Genomic DNA, 13575 nt, shown 5'->3' with positions numbered 1-13575 from the left:
TGATACAATTTGTCTTTTCCAGTGGGTACAAAGTTTAAATTATTTTAAAAGGCATGGTGACAAGTTATCCATAAACGAATATATACAAAGAAACTTATTTTGATAGCTTTTTCCTCTAAAAATATTTGGAAATCTTTTAGGAGTTATGCTCTCCTAAACTATAATCCAATGCTAATTAAGTGTCTTATCCTCAGAGTACCCATCTTTAGTATTTGAAGGTTTCAGAACTTTTTACATGTTGTGTAATTTACTCAAACTTTTCAAAGTAAAAGCTCAGTAGAAAGTAAAAATCAGTTACCTGTAAGAATGAAATAAATCTCCCCATTTGAATTTGGCAATCACCTTCCACCATGCTGGCATTTGTAGCTGTAAAAGGCAACATGAATAAGTATATTTCATTTTTTAAATTTAAACTCAATCAATACCAAAAAAGGGGGGAAAGCGTTTTTTTTCCCATCAGAACATCTTTTACTAACAGAAAAATGAGACAATCATTAATCAAATAATTAGAAGTATCTGCTCCACTATTTAATGAATTCAAGGAAAATTCTCATCTAGCTATAATACTTCATGAAGTACAAAGATACCACAAATTTGATGCTGCTTCATCAGATTTTTTACCTGTTTACCAAACATACCAACAAAAAATATGACACTATTTTCTCACATTATTATATAATCATAGTAGTCCTAAAATTGTGGTTAACTTTTTGTTCATTTCGTTATCAAAAAGGCATCACATTACAATTTTGAATTTTAAACTTACCTCCTTCTCCATAAAACAAGAGACCATTGTAAAATTTAGTTTCAGCCTGTTTTTAAGAAAAAATTAAAATAATTTTAAAGGTTGTTTTGTTTCCAAATTCCTATGTTCTCTTAGATCTGTATATTTAGTAATAAACAGAGGACTACATCATTTAAATTCAAATTCATTTAAATTCAATTTAAATTCAAATTCATTTAAATTCAAAACCTGCTTATAAAGCAATTCAATTTATCTTTAGAGTAACAAAAATATTACTGATACTCAAAGCGATATCCTGATTCCTTTAGCCTTTACGTCATCTTACCTGACCACCTTCACTGTCCCACATCCTCCCATTAGTTCATGGGAAATAAAGAGCAACCACATGGTATCAAAAAGCAAGAGAATAAAATATGAAGTTTTACAACTTCTACCAGGCTTTTAATGGTTCTTGGGTAAGGAAACACAAAACTAAATGCATTTTAAGAAAAAAAAAATCCGTTTTCTCTAGATAGCCAGTATATATGGCAGGTAACACAAATTTTGGAGGTTTGTAAACCTAGATTCAAACTGTTGACTACCAGTGAGATGTTATGCAAGTAACCCTCTCTTTAAGCCTCAGTTTCCTCATCAATGTCTCACCCACCTCCTGGGGTTACTATAAGGGTTATAGTGTTAGTCTGGCGTTTTGTACATACTAAGTACTCAATGAATGGTAGTCAGTATTAGTATTATGTTAAATAAATGATTCATTCAACATTCAATATTTATTGCACACTGTACATATATAAACACATACTTCTAAATGATCTGTTTTTAAAGTTTTAAGACAAGAATTCAAATAATTACCTCGTATTTTAATTTCTTGATTTCACAACACAGTGCAGCATAAACAGTGATGACTTTGTTTAAGACCTAGTTTCATGAGTAAAAACAAAATAAAAAGTAAACTGTAACAGATAAAACATTTTTTAAATAATTTTTTAGATTTAGGATTCTGTACCTTGTTTTCAGTCTTTATGAGTTCCAAAAGAGAAGACTGTTCATAAGGCAAAAGCTACAGAAACAAAGGAAAAGAATATTTCTTTTTAATTTGAAAAATAACCGAAATTTTAAATACACAAATTCAGACTAGCTTTATTCGACTTAAATTGTGTTAGATCCTGTCAACGTTAGCACCATATCAACTACTTCATCCAAAACAATCTCATTAGACAACACATAAGAAATGGCCCACCATGACCCAATCATGCTGCGACAACTCTAGTTGTCCTATGGAGCATAAAGTGGCTGCTTATGAGTGCAGTACAAGAAAATGCAACGTAATAAGGTAACAGTAACATCATTAAACTCCATTAGTTATGATCATAGGGAAAAACCTCTCATCATTTTTTAATTGTCTATGCAGCCACAAATTTAGTAAGATATTGTAACTAAAGCATCAAAATAAATTAAGAATGAAACAAGACAGAAAAAATGTATTTTCTTGTATAAATCCATGCTCAGAAACACTTAAAATACTGTGTGGAGTTCACTCCTAAAGCCCATTCAATTTCCACCTCTTCCTGATCACTGACTATATGTGATCTCTTTATTAAGTGAAATCTTAGATCTCCCTTCTGGTTACATACTAACAATTAACTATTTATGCAAGTAAGTTATTATATACCCTTTCTCATTAGGTTGTAATTTTTGTTTACAGATATTTTATCAGAGTTTGTGGTTTTTCCCAAAATACTAAGAACTTTGTATAGTAAAAACAATAAAACAACTGCCCAATAATAGAACTTAAACAGAGGTTTCAAAGAAAGCAACTAGGGAGATGGAGTCTGTCAGATAATAAAATTGTAAAGATTAGAATGCTTCTGTAGGAGAAAGATAAAAACTAACAGATGATTTCACCCTTTTATAAAATCTGAGAGTTGAGACAAAAAACAGATTTTATAATCCTATCTAGAAGAGGCCCTTAAAGCCCAAGAGCAAGTCTTTAAAAAATCAACAAGTATTACTTAGTGGCGAGAAAGCCCAACAGCATCTCTTTAAAAAATCAACAAGTATTACTTAATGGCAAGTGACAGAGGTATGAAACTTATTACCCTCAGAAATAGTATAGGTTGAGAATGACAGTTTCCTCATAGAGTTCCCATAACTTACATACAAGGATTCTCATAGAAGTGTTGAAGAACAAAAAGAGACAATTACAAATTTGGGGGAAAGATTTTTAAAGTAAGACTAGGTCTATCCAGCCTGCAAGAAAGAAGTCAAAGGAAAGTAATTTCAGTTTACAAATATATGAAGTATTTGTGAGGCAGTTTAGGGTACTGGATAAGGGCACAGGCTCTGGAGCAAAGCTGCCTGATATTCATCATTTAACTAAATGTGTCACTAACTCGACTAAGTTACTTAACTTTTCTATGCCTGAGTTTTCTCATTTACAAATGGAGATGACATTGTATCTACTTTATAGGATTGTTGTGGGAATTAAAAGTCAATACTTGTCCTATAATGCAATACTAAAAAGATAACCCAATTTAAAAATGGGCAAAGGATGTGAACACACATTTCTCCAAAGAAAACAGACACACGGCCATAAGCACATGAAAAGATGCTCAACATTATTAGCCATCAGAAATGCAAATCAAAACCACAATGAGCTATCACATTCACAAGGAAGAATATAATCAAGACAATAAAAGCTGGCAAGGATATAGAAAAACTGGAACCCTCATTCAGCGCTGGTAGTAATGTAAAATGGTATAGCCATATTGGAAAACATTCTGGCAGCTCCTCAAAAAGTCAAACATAGTTACCACGTAATCCAGGATTTCCACTCCCATATATACATATGTATAAAATATACACATAATGTATACATACATTTTATATATAACATACATATATGTCTACATAAAACCATGTACCCACATGCTCATAGCAGCATTATTCATAATAGCCAAATAGTAGAAAACTCCAACGTCTATCAACTGATGAATGGATAAATAAAATGTGGTTATCCATTCCTTACAATGGAATATTATTCAGCAATAGCAAAAAGAGAAAGTACTAAAAACATGTGACAACATAGATGAGCCTTGAAAACATTAAGTTAAAGAAGCCAGCAACAAAGGAGCACATATGGTATGATTTCATTTATATGAAGTATACACAGGAGACAAACACACAGAGATAAAAAGCAGACTGGTGGTTGCCTAGGGCAGGTATGCCATGGCATGAACTAGGGGGTTGATTACCAAAGTACATGATTTCTTTTCGGGGGCGTGAGAATGTTCTAACATTGACTGTTGTGATGGTTGCACTAAAACTAATGGAATTATACAATTTAAATGAGTGAATTGTATGATATATGAATTATCTCTCAAGAAAGTTGTTATAAAAAGTCAGTGTGTGACTTAGGACAGTGTCTAATACATAAGTGCTCAATAAAATGCATGTTATTATTCAAGTGGTAACAAACTAATTCTAAAGATAAAAAATATTTCAAAATGGAAAGAGTGACATATTTTATACATTAAAAAATTACACATTAACATCTCCTATATAGCATGAGAGAACTTTTCAGAAATGGTGAAAATATTCTGTTTTAATTGGGATATGAGTTACATGTGTTTGGCAAAATTAAGAGTATCTGTGCATTTCACTCTATGTAAAATAGCCTCAATTAAGAAAAAACAAAGGCTGAATATTCTATCCAGCCCTCCTCATTTTCTTAATAATGAAAATCAAAGGCAAGCTCAAAAGACTTGGAGTTTGTGTCATTCTTTGACACTAAAGGCTTTGTGTTTGTGTCATTCTTAAACAAAAAAAAAACACACACACACATTTAAAAACCAACTGCAGGCCGGGCGCGGTGGCTCAAGCCTGTAATCTCAGCACTTTGGGAGGCCGACACGGGTGGATCATGAGGTCAGGAGATCAGGTGGATCACGAGGTCAGGAGATCGAGACCATCCTGGCTAACACGGTGAAACCCCGTCTCTACTAAAAACTACAAAAAACTAGCCAGGTGAGGTGGCGGGGGCCTGTAGTCCCAGCTACTCGGGAGGCTGAGGCAGGAGAATGGCGTAAACCCGGGAGGCGGAGCTTGCAGTCAGCTGAGATCCGGCCACTGCAGTCCGGCCCGGCAACAGAGCGAGACTCCGTCACAAAAAAAAAAAAAAAAAAAAAAAAACCCAACTGCATGGCTTAGAGAAAAGGAAATCAACAATTTTCTCCAACTTTCATTTTGTTCTTAGATTTCAAATACTTTTTCCATTTTAAAAAATTATGTTTTCAGCATATACCATGTCCAGAAAATACATACATATATTTAAAAAAATCAAATCAAACCTTTAATGCTATAGGATCAAGATTGAAATCCCAAACATCTCCAATTGAGTCATCCAGAGCGTCCTCAATTCTTCTCAGTTGAGATGTATACTCCTCAAGAAATTTCCCATAATTCTTAAGTTGGACTTCGGCATGGATTTCTAAGTTTAAATTTTAAAACAGTATGTGATAAGTACAAGTAATGAATTACAGGACATTTACTTCAAATAACCTCAAAAGTCACGCAAAGCATTGTTAATAATTACTCCGGAATGTCTGGACTTCCTGAAAATAAACTTTCAAAGTTAAACAATAATTCAGCTTTCAATCTTCTCTATACATGAAATAACTTTAAAAGCAGTAAATGTTACCATATATAAAGATACTACCTTAAAACCCTAACATATTATGAAAAAGTCACCAGCCCATCTACCCCATAATAGAGGGCTTTGAACCAATTTGAAAAGTGCCTTAAACAACTCAATGTCCTGATTCTATCTTTTAGTCACAAAAAACCTTTCTGCAAAAACAAATATTCATGACCTGAAGCAGGTGAAAAAAAATTCTGACACAGAAGTAACATGTAAAAATGTAGTTTTTAATTCTGTATGCACTAATGTTTAATAATACACCTAAATATTTTTAAACGGAGGTTTTAGATCTGCTTGAGCATATTATTTCCATACTGTCTAAAATTTAACCAAGATAATCTGTTAACTTATTTAACTGTCATAATCAAGTTGGAAAAACCAGCAAAGAACACTGCTTAACTACAGAATACTATGCTGTTCTTCACAGAATTAACACATTCATAGGTAACTTTAAGGAATCACTGGAACAAGCTGGATTTTAAAATACGCCTATTCGTCAAAATGCATGAAAGTATTTCACGTTACACATAAAAATTCATTACTTGTTCCCAAAGGTAACAAATTCAACTCCAACTCAGTTTCCTTTATTGATATAACTTCATTCAACCTTTGTCTTCTAAAAAAGGTAAAAATTTGCTCTCCTCAAATTAGCAATGTGAAGCAAGTAAGACAAAGTGTGTTCTGACTCACGCTGTATTGAAGACCTAGCCCCCATTCTCCCTTATTCTTCAACCACATAAAGTTCTAAATCCGGTGAATCCATTTAGTTCATTAAGGTTTCTGTCTTATTATAGCATTAATGTAGGCAATTTTGCAAAACAATTAGTCTAGATATGATTCACAGAACAAAAATTAACGAAAGCCAAGCACAAGGAGGTGTTCTCTTCCCTACAGCTTACATATAAAACTGCCTAGATTTTCAGAACCCCAAATAGTTGTCTTATTCTCAACTACACGGGAAATGACCAGTCAAAGCTGCATTTGACCAGCAAATGAGTTCTTAAAGACAATGCTAGACCGGGCATGGTGGCGCACCCTAACACTTTGGGAGGCCAAGGCGGGTGGGTCGCTTGAGCCCAGGAATTCAAGCACAGCTTGGGCAACATGGCGAAATCTTGTCTCTACCCCAATTAAAAAAGAAAAAATCAGCCAGCTACTAGGGAGGCTGAGGTAGGAAGATCACGTGAGCCCAGCAGGTTGAGGCTGCAGTGAGCCGTGACGATGCCACTGCACTGGGCGACAGAGTGAGACCTTCTCTTAAAAAAAAAAAAAAAAAAAAAAAAAAAAAAAAAAGACAACGCTAGAAAAACACCACGCCAATAAATCACTCCTTTAATATGTTTAGGGATTCACAAACAGGCAACAGAAAACCTAAAATAACATTAAAAGTTCCTTGCTGATAAAAAACGGTTGTAAAATTGGTGAAAGTTAAAGTAACAAAACTTAATAACTACCTGGTAATTTTTTAAGAGTAAAAGTTCCAAAAACCTACTTAACATGCTCATCTTTGTCAATAGACTGCATTCCTTGTTTTATCTTTGTATCCCTAATATCTAGCACAGTCACTGGTTGTAGAAAGTATCTGTTGAGTGATTCAGATCATTCTACTCCAGGCTGAACCATTTAAACCCAATTAACATAACTCTATTCCAATTTTTTTTGAAGATCCCAGCTTGTCACCTTTGTCCATAAAACTTCACATATGACAAGCTACAGTTCACTTTATAACAACAAATAATCCCCTTCACAAACAAACAAAAAAAAAATTAAAGCTTTTGTCATTACCTCCAAGATTAATTTTTATGCTGCACAGGAGCTAATATCTTATTGTCACCCAGACTGAAGTGCAATGGCGCGATCTCGGCTCACTGCAACCTCCGCCTCCCGGGTTCCAGTGATTCCGCTGCCTCAGCCTCCCAAGTGGCTGGAATTACAGGCGCCCGCCACCACGCCCGGCTATTGTATTTTTAGTAGAGACAGGGTTTCACCACGTTAGCCAGGCTCGCCTTGAACTCCTGACCTCAAGAATGTTTTGTGAAAAACTGCAACCCATCCTGGTGCAGCTCACTCTTCTCTGAGAGACTTGTAAAACCTAATTCATCTAACTTCGCAGGCATTAGTCTCTCTTTGTAAAATTAAGCAAAATTCATCTGTAATCTTTAAAAGCGACGTTCCACCTTTTGGGAAAACTATAAGGAAAAAAAAATCACAAACAGCATGCTCTGATATCTTAGATCACTTACACAGATTACTATCACCAAAGATAAGAAGCAGATTGCCAACTTGTATTTACTTCAAGCAGAGTTTCACTACAATTAATGTGGCCTCAATATTTTACTGAAAGAAAACAGAATTTATTTCGGGACGGATTTCTAAGTTAAAATCAGACAATTTGATCTTGTGAAGCAAAATGTGAAGATTTGCTGTAATTTTTAAAGCCTTTATAGCTGTGATGGAAACTACAGAACATCACTGCAAAATACCACTTAGGATAATATAAAAGGCCTGGAAAAGGTTAAAATGACATTCACATGTTTATTTTCGCGGGGTGAAAAGTTCTTTTTTCGCTCCCTTCTACGGTTATAACAACGCAATGGGAAAGACATCCAAACTTGCAAAAGTTGATTTGGGAGGAGGAGAAGAAAAACAGGAAACCGAAACAGGAACCCAGACATCAGCGTCCTCCAGAGCTGAAGGCTGAGAATCTGGCGAAATCCCCAAGAGGCCAGAGACAGAAGCAGTCTGGGCTCCCAGGGCCGCTGGGCCTCTCGGACGCGCCCCGCCCAAGCCCCCGGGCAGCTGAAGGCCGACGCGTTTCCCGCGGGGCACCGCAGGCTCCCCAAGAGAGCCCCCGCCTCATACGCCGAGCCCTAAGCGGGCAGCCTGAGCCGCCGTGGTTGGGACCCCAGCCCCGAAAGTAACGCTGGAGCGCGTCCCTCGCACACCCCAAGGGCTCTGAAGTGTCCCGCACTAGACGGCTGTGCAGCCGTCCCTCTCGCAGAGCGCTGCCCAGGACAGCTGCGGGTCGGAGGAGCGTCCACCCGCAGCCCTCGCCCTGCCGCTCCCTTACTCTGCGAGCCGTCGTCAACGCGGTCAAACTCCCAGTCCGGGGACAGAGTCTCCACCGCCATCACCCCGGTGCCTCCCACAGACACAGTTCCGAAAACGCCCGTGCGGCGACGACGGCCTCACCCCAGCTACTGTCACGGCACGTGACTTCCGGCCCCGGCCCCGCCTCCGCTCGCGAGGGCCGGCCGGGCTCGTTGCCCCTGCGACCGCGGGGGCCGCTGGGAAAGCGAGTCCTCCGCCGTGGCCGACGGCGGCCGCCATGGCGCTGGCAGTGCCCGCGGGCGTACGACGACCCGGCTTGGGCTTCGCCACCGTTCGCTGTGCTTCTCAAGCCACTTCGGCGCTCAAATTTCTCCCTGCTCTCTCTAGACGATTCTTAATACCTGGGAAACTTACTCCTCAGTCTAACCTAAAAAGGGTAGAATTGATGGGGTGGGGAATTAATAGGAAGGCATGATCCTCGAGGACAACGCTGACCGGGCGCTTCTTTCAACAAGCCTGTTTCCCTCCTTGTCGCCACTGTAGGAGTTCCTACAGCTCTCCCGCACATTCTGTGCGGATTGTTTTTTAGTCAAGACGGCTGTGCGAGAGGAGGAGTTACTTTACGAACACCCTAACAGACGATCTTACGACCTCTCCCCCGCTCTCCACTCAGTCCTTTTAAAAACGCGAGGAGGGTTGAAGAACGCTGTTGAAGTGCATTCTAAAATGATCCCACCCGCTACTTGGATTTTTGGAGAATCGGGATCGGTGTAAAATTCTACATGCACACATGTTTTTGCACAAGAATGTTTATAGCAACGTGGTTTTTAATAGGAAACTATCTAAATGTCTATTACAAGTGAATTACATAAAGCTTGGTACACCATGCTACAAATCACTGAAGAGCTGCTAAAATACATGAAATATATTTATAATGGCATGAAAAACCGACACAAGACAAGACAGTTGCAGAACAATGTGTATTTGTGATTACATTTATGTTTTTAAGTTATACAAACGCGTATGTGCATATATGTATACAAATCCATAGGAAGACAAATCACAAGACGGTGGTTACCTGGGGAAAAGTATGTGTTGGTGAGTAACAGGATTTTCAAGTTTTGATATGTCTACGTATATGTTTTGAATCCTTAACAATGAGAATTTATTAAGGTTTATCGTGTCATCTTAAAAAGTACCGAAAAGAACTAATCAATGTAGGCAACAGGTCTATTGAAGAGCATTGTTCTGAGGTCATTGGATCTGCCCTGGGTTAAATGTTTACTGAGTGCCCACTGGGTACCAGGCACCAGGCTAGATGTAGAAACTATAAAACAGGTAAGAAAATTGATTTCTGACCCTATGGCAGACTTACTGGGCATTTCAGAAAGAAAGAAAAAAAATCTTGAAAATAACAATCATCCTTAGAGTCTAATGGCTGACAAACTTTTTTCCTGTACTTTCTGTGTGACCATGAGTTTGACTTTCCCGGATTCTTAACATTTGCATTAAATTACTGTAATTAATCTCCCAGCAGCTCATTGTGATAAATTGAACTTACAATTCAGAATAATTTGAATCTATAAATACACTAATCTATCAAAGTTAATAGATTAGTAGCAAGAGGCAATGTCATGTAATCATTAAAAGCACAGTTTTGACTGCCAAATTGCCAAGATCCAAATCCTGGCTCTGCCTCTTACTAACCATGTGATCTGCGGTCATGTAATTTAACCTCTGCCTCAATTTCCCCATCTATTAAATGAAAATAAAATAAAACTAGTAAACACCTTGTGGGATTCTTAAGAGGACCAAATTAGTTATTACATATAAGGTACATAGAACAATACCAACCACATACTGTACCAGGTTGCTATTATGAATCAATATAGATTTATCTTTAAAAGATCTCAGAAGGCCCGGTGTGGTGGCTCACACCTGTAATCCCAATACTTTGGGAGGCCGAGGTGGGTGGATCACTTGGGGTCAGGAGTTCAAGACCAGCCTGGGCAACGTGGTGAAACCCTGTGCCTACTAAAAATACAAAAATTAGCTGGGCATGGTGGTGCCTGCCTATAGACCCAGCTGCTCTGGAGGCTGAGGCAGTAGAATCATCTGAGCCACTGCACTCCAGCCTGGGCAACAGAGCAAGACTGCATCTCAAAAATAAATAAATAGGCCGGGCGCGGTGGCTCAAGCCTGTAATCCCAGCACTTTGGGAGGCCGAGACGGGCGAATCACGAGGTCAGGAGATCGAGACCATCCTGGCTAACACGGTGAAACCCCGTCTCTATTAAAAATACAAAAAACTAGCCGGGTGAGGTGGCAGCGCCTGTAGTCCCAACTACTCGGGAGGCTGAGGCAGGAGAATGGCGTGAACCCCGGAGGCGGAGCTTGCAGTGAGCTGAGATCCGGCCACTGCACTCCAGCCTGGGTGACAGAGCGAGACTCCGTCTCAAAAAAAAAATAAATAAAAATAAATAAATAAATAAAGACTCAGGGATTGTCTGTCTTGATCTTAAATATGTTTAAATCAATTTCCACAGCCTATAATTTCAAATTTTGTTACAGAATTACAAATTAGATACCAAATAGAAAAGCACATTCACTAAATGAAAAGTGCTATCTGAAAATTATTTATAAAAATAAATATCCTATATTTCTTAGACCTAGTCTGCAGAAGGCAAATCATTATTTTAAGTGGTCACATATTCTTCATTCTACTACTCTTCATTCACACTGTACTTTCTGAAAAGCAAGCTTGGAAATAGAAGGAGAAACTTTTCATCTGGACAATATTGTGCTATTCTGAAAGCTTCTGCGAACTTTAGAACAGCTGCCTACAGAAGGTGTCTGCCTGCCAGTTCCTAGGAATCCCTGCCTTTAACATATAGCCCCATATACCCACACCTTAAATACCAGTTTATTCCATACCAAAATATTTTACGTATATGTTATATAGCTAAGTTCTTGGTGAATTTGTTTCTTAATTTACATTTAAAGTCTTCTTCCAACTGCTATTCACCCCAGCAATCCCATTACTGCATTTTTACCCAGAAGAATGTAAATCATTCTACCATGAAGATATATGCATGGGAATGTATCTTCCCATTGTAGCACTATTCACAATAACAAAGACATGGAGTCAACCTAAATGTCCATGAATGACAGATTGGATTTTTAAAATGTGGTACACATACACCATGGAAATGCTATGCAGCCGTAAAAAAGAATGAGATCCTATCTTTTGCAGGAACATGGATGGAGCTGGAGCTGTTATCCTTGGCAAACTTAACACAGGAACAGTAAAGCAAATACCACATGTTCTCATTTATAAGCTAAATGGTGAAAGCTCATTAACACAAAGAAGGAAACAACAGACACTGGAGGTTAACTGAGGGTGGAGGGTGGGAATGGAGAGAGGAGCAGAAAAGATAACTATTGGGTACAGGGCTTAATACCTGGGTGATGAAATAATCTGTACCACAAACCCCCATGACATGAGTTTACCTATGTAACAAACCTTTACGTGTACCCGTGAACCTAAAATAAAAGTTTAAAATAAATAAATAAAATCTAAAATAAATAAAATCTTCTTCCTGCAATAGAAATTCTATGGCAATAACTCACTAGAGATATTTCACTTAGTAATGTGTCACAGAAGATAATTTGACATAGTTATCTTCCCTATTAAGTTATGTATTAGTTTCCTATTGCTGCTGTAGCAAATTGTCACCAACTTAGTGGTTAAAAGAGTACAAATTTATTATCTTCTAGTTCTAGAGGTCAGAACGCCAAAATCAGTCTCATTGGGCTAAAGTAAGGGTGTTAGTAGGGCTGGTTCCTCTTGGACACTCAGCATCTGTTTCTTTGCCTTTCTCAGCTTCTGTACATTACTTGAACTTCTTCCTACTATTGACTGATTCACCTGCCTTCCTCTTATAATGACCTTTGTGATTACATCAAGCTCACACAGATAATCCAGGATAATCTCCCTATCTCAAAATTCTTACCTTAATCATATCTGCAAAGTCATTTTAAACATGTAAGGTAACGTATTCACAGGGTCTAGGGATTAGGACATGAACATCTTTGGGCACCTGTTATTCAGCCTAATGCAGACCATCCACTCTGGTATCAGGGACCATGATTTGTTCCCACATTGCACAGACCCTGATACACAGTCCCTGACACATTTTACTTATGTCAATAGATAACTGCAAAGTGGTAAACACCATGGAAGCACAGGGCTTAAGCACTCAGTACAACCAGAATTCAGGGAATTAGATATAACGTTAATCTAGGCTGGGCACAGTGGCTGCCTCCTGTAATCCCAGCATTTGGGGTGGCCAAGATGGGCGGATCACCTGAGGTCAGGAGTTCAAGACCAGCCTGACCAACATGGCAAAATAATTACAGTAAACATAGGATGTCAAGAAGCCTGAAGTACTTTCTGATAACTCCAATATCTGGATTTCCTGTGGGTTTCTTTTCTGTTGTCTGGTGATGTTTTGTTTTGTTATGTTTTGTTTCTTTTTCTCTTGGTTTTCTGTCATTTGGCCTTATTTCCTGGTATAGCTGATAATTTTTTTAGTGCATCCTGACCTTTATGTACGAAAAATTGTAAAGATAAGTTAAGGCTCTGAATGATGTCATCTTTCTTCAGAGGGGATTACTATTTGTTCTGGAAGGCCATTAGTGTAGGGGCAGATTACTGTAACCCAGTCTAGGACTGTTCTGATTTGAAACTGGGTTTCTGTCTTTGTGAGAGCTCATCTATTTCGGTTGTCACCTCAGTCCTAGGGTATAGCTTTGCAGGGGTGCTCGGCAGGGCCTGCCAAACCTGATGGGTTTTTCCACCTCTCAGCTACTGCTTTCTGCTCCCCAGCCTCATCAGCTCTCAGCTTCCACATTACAAATCAGCAGATGTCCTGAGGTGAAATGTGGTACCAAATGTCAAGCTCAACTTTTTGGATCATCTCTCCTGAATTTCAGTTCCTTGAATCCTCACTGTCCTGGGTTTCCAATGTCCTCAAAAAGGATTTTAGCAAAAAACGCAAAAATGGAAAAGTTGGATAACATC

The 13575-nt window shown here is 38.3% G+C and overlaps 1 protein-coding gene across 2 annotated transcripts in view; it reads right to left on the bottom strand.

Annotated features, from left to right (window-relative positions):
• The window catches only part of WASHC4 (WASH complex subunit 4), a 62716-nt gene extending 54056 nt beyond the window's left edge, over window positions 1-8660 (bottom strand). Inside the window, exons 1-6 of one of the 2 annotated variants that reach the window (XM_023192340.1) lie at window positions 8512-8660; window positions 5092-5231; window positions 1749-1802; window positions 1595-1660; window positions 767-812; window positions 299-366 (exon numbers count right to left, since the gene is read on the bottom strand). In XM_023192340.1, coding sequence (XP_023048108.1) covers window positions 299-366; window positions 767-812; window positions 1595-1660; window positions 1749-1802; window positions 5092-5231; window positions 8512-8572 — 435 coding nt within the window. In that variant the 5' untranslated portion in view covers window positions 8573-8660. Of the gene's footprint in view, window positions 1-298; window positions 367-766; window positions 813-1594; window positions 1661-1748; window positions 1803-5091; window positions 5232-8511 lie in introns of those variants that run through there. The other variant, XM_023192416.1, reaches the window with a different exon arrangement.
• Between the last annotated feature and the right edge of the window lie 4915 nt (window positions 8661-13575).

Source organism: Piliocolobus tephrosceles, chromosome 10 (assembly GCF_002776525.5).
Source record: "Piliocolobus tephrosceles isolate RC106 chromosome 10, ASM277652v3, whole genome shotgun sequence".
Lineage (NCBI taxonomy): Eukaryota > Metazoa > Chordata > Mammalia > Primates > Cercopithecidae > Piliocolobus > Piliocolobus tephrosceles.
This window is presented reverse-complemented; position numbering and strand designations above follow the sequence as displayed.